Genomic DNA, 22,395 nt, shown 5'->3' with positions numbered 1-22,395 from the left:
AAATCTAAAAAAAAAAAAAAAAAATTTAGTACTTTTAACAAACTGCTTATGCATACTGACATCTAAAAACTACTACTGAAAAAAACCTTTTTTTAATTAAAAAAATAAAAACTAATTTTCTCCAACCATAGAAGAAAACATAGGTATGTGCAAGAAAAGTTGTGTCTTGATGTCAAACTAAATACTAGAATGACAAACTGATCTGGGCCCATACAAAAGTTCTTATTTTCTTAAATGTTAAAAAATGGAAAGACATATTACTTACCTTTATATCACTACCTGGTGTGGCACTAAGAGCCAAGATTCTAAAGTGATTTGTATATTTGACTAGTTCTCTTACAACCTTAAAAAAGAAAAAAAGTTATTTAATTTCATCTATCCAATACAAAAACAACAGTGATTCTGTTAAACAAGCTATTATATACGTTCCATTATCATTATTTCATAGTCAGAGTATTGACGGTCTAAGGAATGGAACAATCATGAGTGACATTATCTGAAGACCAAACAATTCAGGTTTTTACTCTACACCAATCAAAAACACCTTAGGGTTTCTTCTATACATAAAGCTACAATGTCAAGGCCTAATATAGAGGCAAATCAAAATACTTAGTTAATTCAAGGGCAAATGGAAGAAGACGAGAGTCTGCTGTCTGTTGTGTGGGCCATATTTTAGCCTTACAGCTATACACACATGCACACCTACCAGATGAAGATAAGTCATAACATAAAAATAGAAAAAAAGATACCAGTCTGAAATTAGATTTGAAATGAAAAAAAAATATATTTAAGGAAAAGACCTTAAAAATCCAACTTTCCTTTTAAATTCTAACACATTTTCTCAGTGGCACCAAGCATCATTCTAGATGTTGCCATATGAATTCAACACCTACATTTGGTATCATTAATATTGGATATTCCATCAAATTACCATATGATCCTTCACATGAGGCCCCAATACAACGAAAAAAGACCCCTAAGTAAACTGAATTGCAGGAATAGTTTTCAATATCCTATAGTTCTGCATTAGATATAGGAAATAGTAAAACCAGATTACCTAAAAACCGCTCTTATTTTAACCCATGTAAAGGATGAATTCAGTGAGACTCACACTGAATCTTGACTAATCTCAAAAAATACTATTTATGGAGTTTCTTTTTAACATGATATAGAATACATATTAAGATAGAACATTGTATTTAACGCCGAATTGTTCTAAGTAGAAACTGATGCAAGACAAACCCTAATACATTACTTTTATCCAAGTAGGATTCTCATGCATTTTGTAGAAGAGGAAATGGTGCTGTGTTTGTAACCCAGGAAGCTACATTCTTCATGGAGTTGGTATGCCTGTTGGAATCTACATCTATAATAGTCAAGGCACCATAAACATTCAGGGTGGTCTGGATATTAATGAAATCAGTGCATGTCTCCACTGTACTCTTATAAAAGCATAAGCTGTGTAATTAAAAAAAAAAAAAAAGTGGGGTGCCTCGTTGGCTCAAGTTGGTTAAGTGTTTGACTCTTGATCTCAGCCCAGGTCTTAATCTCAGGGTGGTGAGTTCAAGGCCCACAATGGGGCCCACACCCAATGTGGAGTCTACTTAAAAGAAAAAAAAAAAAAGACCCAATGCTAGAAATTTTTTGAAAATAACTGAGTTAAAGTTGCTATGTATAAGCTAAATCTACAAAATAAATTCACAGATTTAAAATAAAAAATTTTAAATGCCCCACTCAAGCAGAAACCTTAACACACTGGGTATTAATTTAACTTGGAAAGATATGAAAAGCACCTACATCCATTTCTTGACTAAAATCAATTTTAAGAAAGATAACAATTCTCCAGAAGATAACACAGAGATATAATACAATAAACTTAACTTAAACTTAAGTTCCTTAATCAGGGAAACTACAAATTCACAAACTGGCAGTAAATTCACCTTTTTGCACTAAATAACATCAACTTTCCCTCCTACTCTTATTCTATACCCTCTCCCTGATATCACCAGCTTATAGTTTTACCTACATACCACCTATATGTTGATCATTTTCAAATCTGTATCTCCAGCTCAGAACTCTCCATTGAGATTCATACTTCTATCCCCCACTGCCCACTGCCCACTGGGTGTCTATAGCTAGATTCCTCATGGACACTTCAAACTCAACAATCTAAATTCATTATCTTTCTGCAATACCCCAAATCTTCTGTACCTGCAGAACTCTCCATTTTGACTAGGAGCACCAACATCCTCATAGTCTTCCAATTCAGAAACCCGGGAGTCATCCTAAATTCCTCCTCTCCCTCACTGTACACCCTGCCTTTAGCCCTCTCTCTTCTAACCTCTTTTAAATCTTAAGTATCACCCCAGGTAAACATTTTTAAATGAGTCTCCACCGCCTATATTCCCTATGTCCTACAAAGAACATTCAAACTGCTAAGCATAATATACAAATGCCTTCATGACCTGGACCTTAAGTACCTCTGCAGGCATATCCCACCTCCTCACCTTTATAATTTGTATTTATGTAGTACTTAACTAGAAGGCACTGTGTTAGGTATGTTGCATACATCATGTCATTCAATCTTGGTAACAACTCTCGACAGTTAAATATGATTTTACCTAGCCGTCAAGGAATGACGCTGCATATCCGCTACCAATCTTTGGATTATTACCTTTGTTCCAAAACCCCACCCATACCCTATTTTAGATCACTGCCTCAACCATGACTAGGCTTTCATCATCTACACCTGACACTAATGATCTTGTTAGGGATTAAAAAAAAAAAAGGCAGAGACACTGATCTGAATGAAGTATTTCCTTCGTTGAAATAATGTTTTTTTTTCATAATGATAACACAATCAATAACTTCCATCATTAATAAGTATTTACCAAAATACTCTTTAACAATATATTCACGGTACAAAATGCTTTTAAATGAAATATTACCTGGCAATAAGCATAGTTTCCAAGAGCTTTATGAGCTTCATCAATAACTAGACACTTTATTTCAGCAGCAGGACAAGCTCCTCTAGAAAGATCATTTACCATGACTTGAGGTGTAAGAAAAAGGACTCTCTTACTGCGCCATATTTCCTTCCTGATGAAAGCTTGAGTAGATCCTGTAAACAAAAGTGACATCCTACATTCTAAATACCAGGACCGTTATCTTTAAAATATCTATAAATAATCTGGCCTAATTTCAGAATGCAGTCCTGCTTTGGTAATCTGCCTTCAGACAAAAACAATTTAACAAATCATTGAAATGTTACATTTTAAAGCTGTGTTGTGATGCAAATGTCAATGCTGAGACACAACTACACTGTCTTTAGAGAATTCCTACAAAATGGCATAATATCTGAAGAAAAGCAAATTCTTCAACTGGGAAATCTTTCTGGGGAAGAAAGTTAGAAAACCTCTTATCACTTCTGATGGGGTATACACACAAATCGCTTCAAAATGCTCCGAAAAAATTACGGGGAGTCTCTGAAAACTAAGGAAAGCAACCCTTTTTGTGAGGGCCAGATTTGCTACAAGTAGATAATGCTTTAAGGGAAAGGATATAAAATACGGGTACTGTAATCTGGAGACTACTCCTCATGGGTCAGGAATTCCTTTAGCTCCATTTGCACCAGAATGCGTGCTTTCCCGAGTACCCCGCTCTTAATTTCAAATCAGCCCATTTTCTAAGATACCTGTCATTTCGGCCATGTGGGACTGCGGAATACCCATCACTCGGTAGCAAGCTTCGATCTGCTGTGTCACCAAAGGTTTCGTGGGGGCCATGAAGACCACTTTGCCGGAAGGGAACCACCGGTAGAAATTGTACATGACCACAGCGGCAATAAAGGTCTTTCCCAACCCAGTAGGCAGACACACCAGCGTGTTGCAGAACAGAGAGGTCCGGGCAATGTGCAGCTGGTAGTCCCGCACTGGGCAATTAGTAGGGTAAATCCACAGGGAGCCCGCTGAGGTGCAGAAACCGCCATTCTCTAAACTCAACTGCCGCTCTGCCTCATACACCGCAACTAGCAGTACATCATCGTCCGACTCCCGCTGAGCCTCGGCAGCTTCAGCAGCTAGAGGTAAATGTGCTCTGGAGATGCCAGGGCTCTGAGGCCGCTCAGGTCCAGAGCTGCAACCCGGAGCTCCGGCGGATCGAGAAATGCTTGAGCCCCACGTCTGGAAAAGCGTTCTTTGCCGTCCGCTCATTAGGCTGACGACCACAAAGGCTCCTCTCAGACGCTAGCAGTTCCAACAGCTCAACCGCCACCATTCGGATCCCCATCAGTTACCTTCGCACAAAACAGTGGAACGTGAGGGCGGGACTGCAGCCTGTTCTTGTTGAAAATACCGCCACTGAGTTTGCGTCGGCAATATGATTCGCTGGCTTCCCGGAAACCCTCGAGGCTTCCGGAGACGCATGCGCATTGTTATGGCGTTAGTCTAAATTTGGTCCGCTGTTCAGTTTCTCCATAGACTCTAAATATAAGTTCCGTTCCCAATGACTGTGACCGGGCCTCATTCCTAAAATGATATTGCTTCATGTGATAAAAAAAAATAAATAACTTTGAGATCCTAGGGACAACGGATACCCATATTTTTTGTGAATTTAACGTTATTGAGCGAACACTTCTTATGCCTCGTTGGCTGTATTTTTAAATCGGAAGAAGAGATGAAAAACAAAAGGGTTAGATAGAATTAAATATCTTATTTCTTTATCCAAGTTGAGAAAAAAAAATGCCTGGTCTCTTTTTCACAGTATTTGGAAATTGTTAAGAGGGAAGAGAATGGTTTGGTCCCGTATTAGTCGGGAAATCCGAAGGAAAACAACTAAGGCTTTCCTAATACTCCACCATTACATCTTCATAAATGATATAGAGCAGTGCGCGTCGGTGTGGTATTATTCTATTCTAGCGATAGCTTTCTACCTCAGTCTGGGATACAATTCCCAGTTTCTCCACTCTAAACCTTGGCAACTTGGAGTAACCTCTGTAAATTTGCTTCCTTGTGTAACACGAGGTGCACACACATCACGAGGTTGTTTTGAACATTAGTAATATCACTTTCATCATCCGCAAGCAGCATCCTGCGTGCAGCTTCTTTACCTCGTTTCATTGGTCAAGTTTCTTGAACTTGTTTTTATTTTTTTATATATATTTTTAAGATTTTATTTATTAATTTGACAGAAACAGCCAGGGAGAGAGGGAACACAAGCAGGGGGAGTAGGAGAGGAAGAAGCAGGCTCCCAGAGGAGGAGCCTGATGTGGGGCTCCATGCCAGATTAAGGGGATCACGCCCTGAGCCGAATGTAGATGCTTACGGACTGCGCCACCCAGGTGCCTCTTGAACTTGTTTTTAAACAAACTTTCTCGTGTTTTTATTTCTTGGGCTGGGAAGGGAAGTTGTATTTTAGTTTTACATGTGTGAGTTTTAAAAGGGAAATGGTGGGTGGTTTGTCCTGATGGGCAAGGACTGAACCAATTCAGGTGTGAATTTTTAGGCTGCAACTACATAAAACGTGATTAGAAGTCTGAATGCTGTTGTTTTCTTTAAGCGGGTTATAGACAGGTTTTAAAGGCATAGCAGCCCGTCGGTAATACACAAATGTAGGTGATGGCTGGTATATATCACTACCAACAGTGCTTGCCTCACAAGGGTTCCAATTAAGAGCGGACAACAGTTTCAAGCCATCAGCGTAATCAGCCGCAGTGACCACATGAGCGGGCTTACACCAGGACTCAACCGAGGCCTTCAAAGCACAGCCTTGACGTCACTCAAGGACGGGCCCCAATCCCGCGGCGTAGCGCCGTGACCCCGCCCCCTCAAACTCCAGGCTGGGTCCACGCCACATCCCGGGGGCGGGGCGATGCCGAACCGAGGCGGGCTGGCTCAGTAAAGCAGAGGCAGCGGGGGAAGATGGCGGCGGCCGTTCCACAGCGGGCCTGGACCGTGGAGCAGCTGCGCAGCGAGCAGCTACCCAAGAAGGACATTATCAAGTTTCTACAGGACCACGGTTCAGATTCGGTACCAGAGGCGGCGGGGCGGCCGGGCTGTTGCGGCTGAGGGACGCCTCACCCCCCCGGAGATGCCCGTACATTCCGTATTCCTCCGTGCCTCCGCCCTCGTCCTCCCGTGGCGGGTGTCCTGCAAGGCCGTAGAGGCCTCGCGTGCGCGGGGGAGCCACGCTTCCGCCCTTCTGGGCTGCCCCATTTGGGCGGGGGGATCGGCTTTATTTCTTGGGTCAGGCAGAAAGTAATCGCATAATTAAAACCTCATTGGGATTCTCGAGTGAGGGTGGAAGCCATGGGAAAAAAAGAACCCAGGGTTGGGACGGGTGCCCGAGCATTGGGATTCTTGAGTGAGGGTGGAAGCCATGGGAAAAAAAGAACCCAGGGTTGGGACGGGTGCCCGAGCACTGGGGACCTGGGTGAGACTCCTGCAGAGGAGAGTAGGCCATTAGAGAAATGGGAAGGATTGTGAAGATTTTTGTGGGAATGGTATGTGCGTTTTGCTTTTCTCATCAGTTACTAAATACGAGCACTAATGCGTGTAATTTTTAAAAATCCGTAGATTGCGGTTTAACTTTTTAAAATATGTACTCTTTACATGACCTTTTCACCTTTATACTGAGGGTAGTTACATGCGCATTTAGTGGGCAGTATCTCCTATTGTTAGAAACAGACTAAGAAATGTATTTGGCATTCTTTATCCTGTACGCCCTGCATTTTTCAATACAGTCTCCATCTTAACCACCCGACTCTGGTCACTAGTGTTTTGGGGGGTTTTTTGGGTTTTGTTTTTTGTCAGACTTGCCTTTTTTCCCTTCGGAAATTAAGATCATTCATACCTCTCTTAAATTGCTGAACCACTGTACAGTTTATGCACTCTGCATCCCCCACTTACAGGAAATAGAAACAGCAGTCCGTATGGTTTCTCTACAGTTTTTCATTCAAGTTCTAAACTTGCATTAGAAAAATTCCTTCTGGGTTCTTCTGTGAGAATTGAAGTTTATTTTCATTTTGAGGGGTCTTGAAGAGGACATAAAATTATTCTGTAGCAGCCAGTTCCATACACCTAGAATAAGTATCCTGACATCAGCAAATATTTATAGGACATCCAGCAAGAACTATGCGCAGTGTTTGGGTATACAGGGTTAAAAGAAAGACCACACCTCAAGTATTCCATTTTATACCATTAAAAGGTGGAGTTACTTTCTCTTAAGTCAACTCATATTTTCAACTGGAACAATAGAATAAACTAGGCATATCATTTGTTAACATTTAATGCCTCAATACTGTACTTCATCAAATTCTTATAGAACAAATGATCCTAGTGTGAAATGTAATGTAAAACTGGCCCACCTGGGACAATTTCAAGAGACTTGAATTATCAAAATATTTTTTAAATACAGTAATCTTTTAAGTGCATATTCTCCAGTATTCATTCACATACTTAAACCTGTATTTGACAATCACTATCTTATTGATCATAGGATATCAAGGAGATGTTTGTATTTTGGATATTTTTGGAATCTTGCTAAAGAAATCAGGAGAGTGGTAAAAGCAACTGATTACTTCCATTTAATCAAAATAACCTTTCCCCATCAGCCTTTATCATTTAGAACATAATTGGGGGAGGGGAAGAGCAGAGGAGAAAAGAATACAGCAGTGATAGTGTTAGAAAAGTTCCTTTATCTAAAGGATGGAAGATGCCAGATGACAACTTTGAGACTATAACAAAAATGAGGAATCAAGGACCAGAAGGCAGAAAAGAAAGCAGAATAAAATAAGGAAAACAAAGACATTATTAAAATCCCCACATTACATGATTTTGAGATGAAGTTACATTTTGATAACTCGGTATTTCAGAAGTAGTATTTTGGTCTCCATTTGCCAACTTAGTTTAAGTTTGCCAACTTTAAGAGAAGTGGAATTCTGTTACTTTGATTTATTTAGTACATTGTTATTAGTCCTAATAGCTAATATTTATTGAGTTCTCACCATGCAACAGATTGTTAAATGGATTAAATGGACTATTGCATGTATTTATCCTTACAACAACCCTCTGACATAGATGCTGTTATTAATCTTCCACTATGATACAGAAACTGAGTCTTAGGCAAGCTTAGTCCTTTGTCTAAAATCAGACAGCTAGGATTTTAATACAGATGGTCTGACTCCTCACCCTACACAGTTAACCACCATATATCTATCCAGCATTGTGTAATAGTGCTTCCCAGTCTGCCAAGAATGGGTTACAGATTTGTCAAGATAGCTATGCCCAACATGGTTGGAGACTCCCTGGGCCACCGCCAAGTAACATCCTGCCAGTAGCAACATTGTCCAGTTACCAAAGTGGGCTTGCTGTGTAAATGTTCTGTGAGTTCTGTAATGGGAAAAGCGTTACTATGCAACAGTGTGAACCCTACATAATATTACAGTTCCAGTCTTGTCAATAATTTTTATAAATACACTATTTTTTAATCTTCCTTAAGTCTTTTATTGTTATGAAGTGGGGTATAAAATATGTTTATTTCATTTCTTCCATCATGAGTAGTTTTAATTGAAGGTATAATTACTAATATAAAATGTCATGTTTCTAAAGTTTAGACCCTTATTACATGAGGGAGAGTATTTCAACTAACCAGCTTTTTTCTTCATAGTTTCTTGCAGAACATAAGTTATTAGGAAACATTAAAAATGTGGCCAAGACAGCTAACAAGGACCATTTGGTTACAGCCTACAACCATCTTTTTGAAAGTAAGGTGAGTATTGTTTCATTTCATTACCAGAATATTATTTTAGATATTTTATTTGCAAAAAGAAGTTTTAAATTTATTTGCAGAATATGTTAAAGTTTTTCCACCTGGAGTTTTTCTTAACTGTAATCATGAATGGACTAGTTGCCAAATCTAGCAAAGCTAGCAATATGGCAGGATATTTTGATATTTTGAAAGGAACAAAATTTTTAAAAATAATTCTCAGGATGCATATGTGGCTCAGTCAGTTGAATGTCTGACTCTTGATTTTGGCTCAGATCATGATCTCAGGGTCCTGAGATCATGCACTGCGTTGGGCTCCCTGTTCATCAGATAGTCTGCTTGAGAGGCTTTCCCTCTGCCCCTCCCCACACTTGCACATCCCCGTGCTCACACTCTCTCTCAAAATAAATAAATAAATCTTAAAAAATTATAATAATAATTCCCTGTAGCTTAAATTAAGACAACAAATAAGGGTACTGAAAAGTAAAAATTCAAAGTAAGTTCCATTTCAGTAATGAATTTAAAATCTTAGTTAGACTTAGGCTGAGCTTTTGAAAAACAAATTTTAAGAAATTCTCCAATATTTATTCACTATGAAATGACCATCTTCCAAAGCAAAGAGTCTTTATTAAGGAATTGTGTGAATTTTTTTTAAAGATTTATTTATTTATTAGAAAGAACACAAGCAGGGAGGAGGGGCAGAGTGAGAGGGAGAAGCAGAACCCCCACTGAGCAGGAACCCCAACATGGGGCTTGATCCCAGGTCCCCGGGATCATGACCTGAGCCAAAGGCAGAGGCCCAACCAACTGAGCCACCTAGGTGCCCCAGGAATTGTGTGAATTGTATTCATATCCAAGTCTGAGTTGGCCTTTCTAAATCTTTTTTTTTTTCCTTTTTAAAGATTTATTTATTCATTTTAGAGCAAGAGAGAGCACAAGTGAGGGGAGGGGCAGAGGGAGAGGGAGAGAATTCCAAATAGGCTCCCCATGAGCATGGATCCCAATATGGGGCTCAATCCCATGACCTTAATATCATGACCTAAGCTGAAACCAAGAGTCCAACACCCAACCGAGTTACCCGGTCGCCCCTGAGTTGATCTTTCTAAAGATCTCCTTTCATCATTTATATTGTGAGATGCTTTGAGGTTCATAATTTGTTGTTTAAAATGCTTAACAAAAGATTTTTCCTTTATTCTTAGACACTTTCCATTTATTTGTATTTGAGTTATGTAGCCTATATTCATGGTGTAGATGTTCATTAAATTGAAAAGCTGAAAATCTAGATGTCCCTTCTAGCTTTTAGCCAGTCCTGAATATGGTAAACATTAGAACATTTTCCTTACAGCGTTTCAAGGGTACTGAAAGTATAAGTAAAGTGTCTGAGCAGGTGAAAAATGTGAAGCTTAATGAAGATAAACCCAAAGAAACCAAGTCTGAAGAGACTCTGGATGAGGTTTGTATATAATATTATTTTATTTTTCATATTTATATAAGAAAAGTATTTGTTTACAGCACTGATTTCTCATAAGGGGTGTTGAGTATATGGCTACTTTCATGAGCCAAACATTGATTTTGTGTGTTATCTCCCTTAGATGTACTGAATCAGAAAAAAATGTGTAGGGGCGCCTGGGTGGCGCAGTCGTTAAGCGTCTACCTTTGGCTCAGGGCGTGGTCCCAGCGTTATGGGATCGAGCCCCACATCAGGCTCCTCCACTATGAGCCTGCTCTTCCTCTCCCACTCCCCCTGCTGTGTTCCCTCTCTCGCTGGCTGTCTCTATCTCTGTCGAATAAATAAATAAATAAAATCTTAAAAAAAAAAATGTGTAAGAACCAGTGCTTCACAGTTAATAAGCCTTTCCTATAAAATACCTCTAGCTTTGTATTTTATATTTCCTCTATGTCTGACTAGAACTTCTGAGCTTCCAAAGCCATTTAAAGGTCCTGATTCTATAGCCAAGTTGGACTGAGTGAAAGAAATTTCACTGTGATTATTTTTAGCTTTTTCTAATGTACGTAGTATCCTTGGCAATAGAAGTAGTCCAGACTTGGCTACAGGGTGCGGAGTCATCTGTCTCATCTTTCCCAACATAGGTTTTACATTTGGGTACAAAATGTACCAAATTACATTTTGAAGAACCACATAAAGCCATTTCTGCAAATGGACAGCCTCAGTAGAGCCAAGGACAGCAGTTAGCAAAGCCACAATAGAGCTGAATTGATTATAATCTTGCCACTTCTTATAATACCTTGCTAACTAAGCTTACTCATTCCTAGCAGTCTTAGTATCAGTGATAATAATGTAATAATAATAATTATCATCATCATCTTTAGGTCTTATAAAGAGGTGCCACCTAATGATGAAGGTATAGCATTTGTATATTTGTAGACAGAGTGTAAGTTCAAATATAGAATTATAGAAGTTTATATGACTAAAACTAGTTAATTCACATGATATTTTCTTGTTGGTTGAAAAGCACAAATGTTTGTGGATATCTACACACAATAAAGCAGTTTGAAGGTTTATCACATCTAATATTACTTGATAAATATTATATGTACTGGGCAAATTTTGAGCAGCCACTAAGGTAAATAAAGGTATAATAATTACTAAAAGGATTGCAAAAGCAATTGGTAAAATCGTTTACCCTCCAGATAATTACAGTAAAGGAAGTATGAGGCAACAGATTGTATGTCATTAAGAGGTTAAGATAAAGAGAGCTACAAATAAAAGGGCGTAAGGGCTGGAGACAATCTAGAGCGGTCTTGTGAGGATCCTAAAGTATATCCTTTTTTTAAAGACCCCTCTTCTCAGAGGCATCTGGGTGGCACAGTCAGTTGAGCGTCCAGCTCTTGGTTTCAGCTCAGGTTATGATCTCAGGGTCGTGAGATCAAGCCCTAGGTCAGGCTCCACATTCAGCGTGGAGTCTACTTAAGACTCTCTCTCCCTCTCCCCCTCCTCCCCCACATGCTCTCTCTTTCTCTCAAATAAATAAATCTTTTAAAAAATAAAATAAAATGTAAATCTGATTGTGTAAATTCTCTTTAAAACTCTTAGTTGGCTGTTCAGTGACCTTGAAGATTTAAAAAAAAGTTTCCTAACATGTGCTACATGTCTTTCCAGCCTCATCTCATACCATTGTCTCCTTCATTTCTCCCTTGCAGACTATACTATTTTCATGATGCGCCCTGCTATAAAAATGCTATTCTCTGTTGTAAGCCTTCCCCCAATCTCCTACCTCAAAGAAACCTCTCCCAGACGGTAGCCTATACTGGGTTAGGTCACTGTGTCATTCCCACTTTAGCAGTTGTGCTTCCTCTTTAGGTCTCATAACCCATGCAGTTATACACATGACTGTTCCCTGGCTGAGGGTCAGGACCATGTCTACCACCTCCCCTATATATCTCCAGTTTCTAACACATGGAACAAGCTCAAATATTTCTTGAATTAATAATGGGGATAATTATGTAACATACTCTTATTTTTAGAGGCTATGATGTGATCCACTTAACTGAAACTATAATGATTACTCTCAAAGTTCTTTTATCTCTGTGTCTACAAGTATCTAGTTCAGACCCAGTCTCAAGAATATAGTTCTTTTCATCACTCTGGACCAAGAAATTGCTGCAAAGCCCAGAAATTATCTAAAGCCAAGTCCATTCAAGCACATAACTTGGGCATAGCGTTGGGACTGATCTGACTTCTCGCCATGAACTCAGCAGATTCTTGCAGTGAAACCCAAAATCAGATCAAATAACTACAGTGGCATTTCTCAAAGTGTGTTATATAGGTCTCAGAAGGTCCGGTTTGTTTTCTGGCATCATCAAAATCTGTACCTTCTGTCTCCTTGAAGATTCACAGTGCATGTTAGCTGATGACAGCTCTGAGAAGTCATGCAGAATAGAGGTATATCTAACTTTGTTTAAGGAAGTGTTTCCCAGACTTAATTATGGTAGACCCCTTTTCTTCTCTAACAGTGTTAATGCTAAGGAGTAAGTATCTGTAAAAGATACTTTGTGAAACACTGAAATGGAGGCTATCCCTGGCAGACTGGCATCTTCACCTAAGACTGAGCCATAATCACCAACTTAATGTTTTTTTGCATTATTCTAGGACTTAAATTTAATGTAGATAACACAACATGCCCAAGCAACTTGGGACAACAAATGGGAAAACAATGAAATGACATTACGATTTAAAATGTGGTTATTGTCCACTAATCATACCTTATCCATTCAAATAGTTATATGTGATTTCTTTAATAAAGTCTTAAGAAAATGTAATATTTTTGCATAAACAATTTATGTAGCCATTCTCATTCTGTATTACCAGATTTTGTAAGTCAACTATATTTTTTAAATATCATTTTTCTGATATAAAAATAACATCTTTTTCAAATAGAAAATAATAGAAAAATATAGAATACGTAATATTCCAACACGTAGAAATAAACATGTTTAACATTTCAGAATGTTGTCTTTGAATATTTTCTTTTTTTTTTTTTTTTTTTTTTAATTTGACAGAGATAGAGACAGCAAGCGAGAAAGGGAACACAAGCAGGGGGAGTGGGAGAGGAAGAAGCAGGCTCACAGCAGAGGAGCCTGATGTGGGGCTCGATCCCAGAACACCGGGATCACACCCTGAGCCGAAGGTAGATGCGTAACAACTGAGCCACCCAGGCGCCCCATAAGTTTATATTTATTTAAATAGTAGAGATATTATTATAGTTAGAAATTTTTATTGATTTTTCACTTTATAAGAATTTTTCCACATTTTTATTTTTGAATTTTTCCGCATTATAAAAAACTGAGTATTAGATTACCATAAACGTGGTTATTTTACCATCATGGATAATAGTGCATTGAATAACTGCACAAAGATTTTTTTCCCTAAGCTTCAGATTACTTCTTGAGCATATATTTGTATCAGTAGAATTATTATTATTTATCACATTTCTAACCTTTTTAAATTGCATTCCAAAGAGATGCAATATAAATGTAAAATAGGAATAATAGTACCTTACTCATAAGGTAAGAACAATTAAGAGTTAATTTATGTAAAGCATTTGGATAGTGCACATAGAGGGTGCTCAGTAGTTGCTAACTATCTTAACTAATATCAGTAGAAGTTCACTATCATCAGTACTGGGGCACCTGGGTGGCTCAGTCATTAAGCGTCTTTTGGCTCAGGGCGTGATCCCAGGGTCCTGGGATCGAGCCCCGCATCAGGCTCCTCTGCTGGGAGCCTGCTTCTTCCTCTCCCACTCCCTCTGCTTGTGTTCCCTCTCTCAGTGGCTGTCTCTCTCTCTCTCTGTCAAATAAATAAAATCTTTAAAAAAAAAAAAATATCATCAGTACTATTATTTGAGGTATTTAGTGGAAGGAACATAGTGGAAGGAACAGGGGCTTTGGATTCAGACAAGCCCAAGTCCATATTCGTTCTCTGCTACTCGTCAGCTCTTGTTGCAAATTCCCTGAACCTCAGTCTCTTCATCTGCAAAAATGCAAGTAGGTGATACCTTCTTCAGAGGATTAAGAGTAAGTGGGATGGTATACGTTATATAACTGGCAAATACGAGATGTTTAATGTCTTTTATTTTCTTTTCCCATTATTAAATATTTTGTAGTGTAAAATGCTACATATTCTTTTTTTAAATTTTTTTAAGTTTTAATTTGTTAATTAACATATAGTGTTATATTCATTTCAGGTGTACAGTATAGTACTTCAACACTTCCACATAGCACCTGGTGCTCATCACCACAAGTAAACTTCTTAATCCCCATCACCTGTTTAACCCCCACCCCCCACACACACACTCTGACCTCGCCTCTGGTAACATCAGTTTGTTCTCTACAGTTAAGAATCTGTTTCTTGGTTTGTCTGTCTCTCTCTCTCTTTTTTCCCTTTGCTTGTTTTATTTCTTAAATTCCACATAAGTGAAGTTATATGGTGTTTGTCTTTCTTTGACTTATTTCACTTAGCATTATACTCTAGCTCCATCCAGGTCGTTAAAAAGGCAAGATTTCATTCTTTTTTATGGCTGAATAATATTCCATTATATATATATGTATATATATATATACACACATATATATACACACACATACACACTATGTCTTCTTTATCCATTCATCAATCAGTGGACACTTGGGCTGCTTCTTTATCTTGGTTTTTGTAAACAATGCTGCTATATAAACATAGGGGTGCATGTATCCCTTTGAATTAGTGTTCTTTCGGTAAATACTCAGTAGTGCAATTGCTATTTTTCACTTTTTGAGGAACCTGCATACTGTTTTCCACAGTGCTGCACCAGTTTGCATTCCTGTTAACAATGCAAGAGGGTTCCCTTTTCTCCACCTCCCCAACAACTGTTGTTTCTTGTGTTGTTGATTTTAACCATTCTGACAGGTGTGAGGTGATATATCATTGTGGTTTTGATTTGCATTTCCCTGATAAGTGATTATGAGCATCTTTTCTATTTTTTAGATTTTATTTATTAATTTTGTCAGAGAGGGAGCACAAGCAGGGGGAGTGACAGGCAGAGGGAGAGGGAGAAGCAGACTCCCTGAGCAAGGAGCCCGATGCAGGACTTGATCCCAGGACCCTGGGATCACACCCTGAGCCGAAGGCTGACGCTTAACCAACTGAGCCAACCAGGTGTCCCAGTGAGCATCTTTTCTTGTGTCTGTTGGCCATCTGGATGTCTTCTTTGAAGAAAAGTCTATTCATGTCTTCTGCCCATTTTTAAATTGGATTATTTCTTTTTTGAGTGTTGAGTTGTATAAGTTCTTTATATATTTTGCATACCAACCCTTTATCAGCTATGTCATTTGCAAATGCCTTCTCCCATTATGTAGGTTGCCTTTAAGTTATGTTGTTTCCTTCACTGTGCAGAAGCTTTTTATTTTGGTGTAGTCCAGTAGTTTTATTTTTGCTTTTATTTCCCTTGCCTCAAGAGACATACCTGGAAAGAAGTTGCTACAGCCAATGTTAGAGACTTTACTGCCTATGCTCTCTTCTAGGATTTTTATGGTTTTAAGTCTCACATTTAAATCTTCAGTCCATTTTGAATTTATTTTTGTGTATGGTGAAAGAAAATGGTCCAGTTTCACTCTTTTGCATGTCACTGCCCAGTTTTTCCAAAATTGTTTGTTGAAGAGACTTTTTCCCATTGGATATTCTTTCCTGTTTTGTCAAAGATTAATTGACTGTATAGTTGTGGGTGTATTTCTGGGTTTTCTGTTCTCTTCTTTTGATCTATATGTCTATTTTTGTGCCAGTACCATACTGTTTTGATCACGACAGCTTTGTAATACAACTTATGTCTGGAATTGTGATGCCAGCAGCTTTGCTTTTCTTTTTCAAGGTTGCTTTGGCTATTTAGAGTCTTTGTGGTTCTGTACAAATTTTAGGATTGTTTATTCTAGCTCTGTGGAAAATGATGTTGGTATTTTGATAGAGATTATATTAAACATGTAGATTGCTTTGGGTAGTATAGACATTTTAATATCTGTTCTTCCAGTTCATGAGCATGGAATGTCTTTCCCTTTCTTTGTGTCCTTTCACCTTTCAATTTCTTTTATCAGTGTTTTATATTTCTGATAGCAAGGTCTTTAACCTGTTTGGTTAGGTTTATTCCTAGGTATCCTGTTATTTCGGGTGCAACTGTAAATGGGATTGTTTTCTTAATATCTCTTTCTGATGCTTCATTTTTGGCATATAGAAATGCAACAGATTTCTGTACATTGATTTTGTATCCTGTGACTTTTGAATCCTGTGAATTCATGTATCAATTCTAGCAGTTTTTTGCTGGAGTCTTTCAGATTTTCTGTATAAATTCTATATATATATATTTTTTAATTCTATATATTCTTAAGTTTGATTAAGAAATTGTTTTTCTCCCAAAAGGGAGGTAGTTGGGGAGGATGGGTAAAGTAGGTAAAGGGGATTAAGAATACACTTACTTTGATGAGTGCTGAGTAATGTATAGAATTGTTGAATTACTGTATTGTACACCTGAAACTCATATAACACTAATATGTTAATTATACTGGAATTAAATAATAATTTTTAGAAGATTTTAAAAAATAAAATAAAAATGGGCTTAATATTGATACACTGACTTTTAAAGATTAGTTTCATTAATGCATTATAATGAACAATATTTGAAATAGTATAAATAATAATTACACTGAGAAGAACCAAACACTATATTATGGGAGGCAGAACACAACACAGTTTATAATGAGCTTTTGTTTAGCATTTTAAAATCTATGATAATTTTTACATAGGACAGATAAAATAACTCAAATAATTTGAGCAGTTTTTGACATTAGTAATTATAAGGCAATAATAAAGCCCTGGCACAAATTTTTCTTTCTCGTTTAACTGACTATCCACTTACATTTCAGTTTATCATACTTTTTTAAATCAATAATAAACTGATACTTTATCAGTGTTAAAGTACTGCAAAAAAAAAAAAACAAAAAACCTGCTTTTCTCACATGTATGAATCACCACTGACTAGCCTTTAGCTTTCTTTAAAAAAAGACCCTGACAATCCTGTTTTGTTTTAGGAAATATGCGTTATGGTAATTTCTATAGATAATTCTGTTTATTGTATGAACTTTCAAGTTCTGAAGCAAATGGAACATTACTGTATTTATTCTAATTGGATGTAGTAAAAATATTTAGTAATGTCAAGTATTGGTGCTAAACAACTCAAATCTTTGAAAAAAAAAGTCACAATGCTTTATTTAATGCCTTTTGATTTTACAGGAATTAAATAGTAATGATATTTCTAACCTTGGAAAATAACAGGATTTATTTGATGGTTTGTTGAATAGTAGAATTTTGTCAAAAGAACATTGGTTTCCAAGGTGGCTGGAAGTTACTTGAAATTAAATTATAGATAGGCTGTTTACTAATATTCTCACCACAGACTTGCAGTTAGATGGCGACTTTTTTTTTTTTTTTTTTTTTTTTAACTCAGAGTTGTGAAGCAGAGGCAAAATAGTTTGTTACCAAATTTGTGAAACTCTGTGACCAGACTTGGGTCACAGTTGGCTCTATAAGGATTCTCTGTCATCCTTCTAAAAGAAGGATGTGAGCTACTAACTGTGTGTTGTTTTTGTTTTTAGGGTCCACCAAAATATATAAAATCTGTTCTTAAAAAAGGAGATAAAACCAACTTTCCCAAAAAGGGAGATGTTGTTCATTGCTGGTATACAGGAACACTACAGGATGGGACTGTTTTTGATACTAATATTCAAACGAGTAAGTCTAAATGTAATCTTATCTTTTTAGCTTTAAGGTACTGTGAAGTATTTGCGTGGTACATGAACAGTTGGCTGTACCTTTCTCTTGGCTGTCACTTTTTTCCAGAAGTCTTTTGCACCTGTGATTTACTTGGACTTGGAGGTCTTCAGTTCACTATTTATTGGCTGGGTGAATAAATACCTCTTGGTCATTGGGAAGCAAAAATAAGCTTAGTCTAAACTTGATTAATGTCCCAAAGTTGAGGCTTTCATATTTAATGTAAAAGGCAGAACAGTGTGCTGTTTTTAATAGTATAAATATAGGTCCTTACCCTCTCCCCCCTTTTAGACCATAACTATTTTTACATACAGAATTTTCTTGATGAGTTACCTTTCTTAATTTTTATTTCTTTTCAAATGCATAATATGGTAAGTTCTAAAATTAAAGAGTTAAATCACTGTGTTTTTCCACTGGAATTTAATTTCATGATGCATTATAAGGAAAATTTGTTTTACAGGTTCAAAGAAGAAGAAAAATGCCAAGCCTTTAAGTTTTAAGGTTGGAATAGGCAAAGTTATCAGAGGAGTAAGTAAAAAATGGCAATGAATCAGTAGATATTCTGGCACATGCCACATGTGGTATGGTGCCATAATTAGGATTGGGGATATGATGAAAATAGTCTTTGGAGTCTGACACATCAGGTGCTATCATTGCTTACTGATCTGGCACAAGTTTTCTGGGTCTCAGTTATGGACAGTACAGTCTTCCTCAAGGTTGCTAAACAACTAAATGAGCATAACTACAGTGTGTAATAGAGACTCAAATATTTTCTTCATGCCTACCCCTTTTATTATTTTCTCATCATAAATTAATTCTTCATCAGCAAGTTTGGCTTTCTACATTTATCTTTAAGATTCTTGTAAAATGTTACGTACTTGTTGTACCACTTACACATGCTAGAGAAACAAAGTATCTGCTTCACTGAAGTGCTTAATGATAGAAGCAAAAAGTTTGTTCTGGGCCTCTTCACTTCTCACAACCAGGGTTCAAACACCAGAAAACCTTTCAAACATAAGCATGCCTTTTTTACCTACCCTTACACGTGAGAGATAATAGAAGGAAACTTTGAGAAAAGGGGAAGGTAGGATTGAGCTGTACTGAGCAGTGTAAAAAAGGAGGTAATAGAGCAGGGCTCATTATCGGCTTCACTGGATCAAGTTGTTATTGCAGGGTTCGTTTAGTATTAAAATGTCTTTATTCACAACATCAGACATTATTACTGAAATGCCTATTAAATGCACTTACGAGAACCCTCTGTGTTATTCTTTGTACTGTTGGTAAGTTCTAAAATACAGCTCAATCATATTCAGAGCCCAAAACAGATTATAAAACATCTTGAGACTAAAGGTTTAGTTGAAAATAACCTTAACTGCTACCTGATGATACCAAATTAATACTAACTATATACCAAGTTGATCAATTTTTCTGTTTCTATGACTGATTTGTGTATTTCTTCTAGTGAACCATATTCTTAATTTCCATTATTTGACAGATCTCTATCCCTTGAGCTTTCTGTGACTGTTAAATTTCAACAGATTATATGATATTAGTCATTATATTTACCTTTGCATCCTGTTGATTTAACTGTTTTTAGTAACTGGCTTTAAGATCCTGGGCATCTGGTTGGCTCAGTTGGTAGAGCATGTGACTCCATCTGGGGATTGGGGGTAGAGTTTACTTAAAAAAAAAAAAAAAAAAAAGTAAAAGATCCAAATTTGGACAAACTAGAGTGGCAACCCAGAAACCTGTATCATTTCTTTGAATAGTTTTACCTTCTACAGAAGGTCTTAATGCCGTAACACGTATGTGTGCCATCATGACTCCACAATCTAGTGATCTTAAGACAATTCTGTTGTTTATCCTTATAATATAAATCCAGAAGTTTGCTCTAGGATATATCAAGTGGAGCAAGTTTTTTGAGTACTAGTAAGCTGGTTTCCATAACTTAGGACAGCTAACATTTACAAAAGTGCTTTCACATTGTAGCATTTGAGGAGTATATTGCACTAAAAAATTATTTAATGTATCTTTTTTTTTTCTTTGAGGAAATAAAGGACAAAGATTCACCCAAGGACATTACCTTACAATATAATGAAATCCAGTAACAGAATGCTTTTTGGTGTATTTGGCCTTCTACTTTTTCATGAATTTTTTTTTTTTTTGCAAATTATCATTAGTTTTTATTTCATGTTCTTGCGTTTAGTGGGATGAAGCACTCTTAACTATGAGTAAAGGAGAAAAGGCTCGACTAGAGATTGAACCAGAATGGGCTTATGGAAAGAAAGGACAGCCTGATGCCAAGTATCCTTTTTCCCTTTGTGAGTAAAAAAACATGAAGAAAACCACATGAAGGTATAAAAGATATTGTTTATGTTAACTTCCAGATCAGGAATCATGTTGAGACTAGTGTTCCTGATACTTAGATGCTTCTGTCAGCACCTCCAATATATACAGTAGTTAGTATTTTTTACTGATACAAAGTGTGCAAACTTGAGCTAGAATAGAATCTACCTTTTTTCCAGTTTTTTAAGAGGTAAACTATAAGGTTTTAAGTTTTCATCTTTGAGAGGCAACTGTTACTATATGAAGGATTTACTTCAAGGAGTTAAGATGTCCAGTACAAACAACTGAAGCAAATTATAGGACACAAGTATGGCTCGTAGTAATTTTATGCTACAGTATAATTTCAGGCAGTTATATGGGTACTCAAAGCTTAGAAATGGAACACGTGTTGGGGATTGCCAGTTGCAGAATTAAGGAGACCATGGGTCCCACAATGTGTAGCATCTGTGATTACTACTAATGACAATACTTTTCTGATAGGCCTCGTTTGTGAAAATTAAAAAAACCATGCCACCTGACCATGTCGGCCAGAACTATAACTGAGAAGGTATTTTCTTCTGTTGTTGGTTTCATTCCCATTGGACTAGTTGGATCAGTTAAAGTAACTTCTAAAACATTTGGAAGTCCTCTCCAATCTTACCAGTTAAGATTACTTAGGAATATAATAGTCCTCTTCTAAGCCTATCTAAACTAGATGGCCCAACTACAGCTCCCCCTCTCTCATGTGAAGCATCTCAAGATCAATCAGATAAAAATCACAGTTCTCTGAACTCAGCATCTTAAAATTCATAGCAAATATCAAAGCACTACCTCATATGAACTTTGATTTAATAGAATTTACACACCCAACTACATTGAAATCATTTTTTTTTTTTTTTGAAGCACAGAGTAGCCATCTTCATTAGGTGGTGGCTAAAGTCCTAGTGAAGAGTACGAGTGAGGTGTCCAGGAAAGGAAGATCCTAGTCCAAGCTCAGCCTGTCTAGTCTGCCTATACCTGATAGGTTATGATCACCATTCACAAAGATACTTTTAGGAACCACTAAGCTGTAGGTATTAGTGCCTCAATCAGTCATAAAGCCCTTCCCTTTAGGGATAATTCCCAATATCCATTATATATAATTCTAATTGTAGACTGAAGTTACTGGGAGTGAAGGAAGAAACAGTTTTTATCAAATTTACCTTAACTTCTTCAACAGAATTCCACCAAATGCAAAACTCATTTTTGAAGTGGAATTAGTGGATATTGACTGAAATAGCAATGCTTCAGATATAAAGATATCAACAACAATAAAACATGGCCTTGAAGAAACTTATGTTACTATTAGAGCTGGTTACTATTGTAAGGGAAGAGTCAACTGGAAAATTCAAGAACCCAGATACTGTTTACCCAATTCCCAACTTTTAATATATGTAATCCATTATAATTCCCTAAAGTTTGAAATATTTTACTACAGCTGTGTAAAATATTGGTTAAGGAGACGTGACTTTCCTTTTACCTCATGTTGTAAACTAAAAGGCTCAATAAAAACATAGTGTCTTGATTTGTTTGGTGTTAATATATAAATGTTCTGATTAGGTTAACCAGAGCTAAGGCTTAATCAGAACAGGCAGTTACAGTAAAATTGTCTAGACAGCTTTGCCAGGCACACTCTTAAAATCTTCTTTTGTCTTTTTCTAAAGAGCTTTTAAGATTTTTTTTTTTTAAGATTTATTTCAAGATTTAATTTTTCTTATAAAGCGTACCATGTGCATGAGCTGGGGTGGGGGAGCGGAGAGAGAGGAAGAGAATCTCAAGCAGACTCCCCACTGAGCTCAGAGCCCCACACCAGGGCTGACTCTCACAACCCTGAGATCATGCCCTGAGTCGAAACCAAGAGTTGGATGCTCAACTGAGCCACCCCGGCGCCCCTCCTCTTAAAATTTTAAAGTAAGTATTCTGTATAGTGAGAAGACAAGCACAGAAACTGAGGA

At 37.2% G+C, this 22,395-nt stretch overlaps 2 protein-coding genes across 3 annotated transcripts in view; one reads left to right on the top strand and one right to left on the bottom strand.

The window, feature by feature from the left end:
• Positions 1 to 4,338, bottom strand: part of FANCM (FA complementation group M) — a 62,703-nt gene extending 58,365 nt beyond the window's left edge. Inside the window, exons 1-3 of one of the 2 annotated variants that reach the window (XM_008693640.2) lie at positions 3,695 to 4,338; positions 2,949 to 3,121; positions 266 to 343 (exon numbers count right to left, since the gene is read on the bottom strand). In XM_008693640.2, coding sequence (XP_008691862.2) covers positions 266 to 343; positions 2,949 to 3,121; positions 3,695 to 4,211 — 768 coding nt within the window. In that variant the 5' untranslated portion in view covers positions 4,212 to 4,338. The remainder of the gene's footprint in view (positions 1 to 265; positions 344 to 2,948; positions 3,122 to 3,694) is intronic. The other variant, XM_040620867.1, reaches the window with a different exon arrangement.
• A 1,531-nt stretch (positions 4,339 to 5,869) lies between these two features.
• Positions 5,870 to 21,965, top strand: FKBP3 (FKBP prolyl isomerase 3). The gene is made up of 7 exons (XM_008693649.2): positions 5,870 to 6,026; positions 8,665 to 8,766; positions 10,109 to 10,216; positions 17,902 to 18,037; positions 18,537 to 18,604; positions 20,283 to 20,380; positions 21,621 to 21,965. The coding sequence occupies exons 1-7, from the start codon at positions 5,919 to 5,921 to the stop codon at positions 21,673 to 21,675; spliced, it is 675 nt and encodes a 224-aa protein (XP_008691871.1). The 5' UTR covers positions 5,870 to 5,918; the 3' UTR covers positions 21,676 to 21,965.
• The last annotated feature ends 430 nt before the right edge of the window (positions 21,966 to 22,395 follow it).

Source organism: Ursus maritimus, unplaced genomic scaffold (genome assembly GCF_017311325.1).
Source record: "Ursus maritimus isolate PB19 unplaced genomic scaffold, ASM1731132v1 scaffold_36, whole genome shotgun sequence".
Taxonomy (NCBI): domain Eukaryota; kingdom Metazoa; phylum Chordata; class Mammalia; order Carnivora; family Ursidae; genus Ursus; species Ursus maritimus.
The sequence above is the reverse complement of the archived record's forward strand: the minus strand, read 5'-3'. Positions and strand labels throughout refer to the sequence as shown.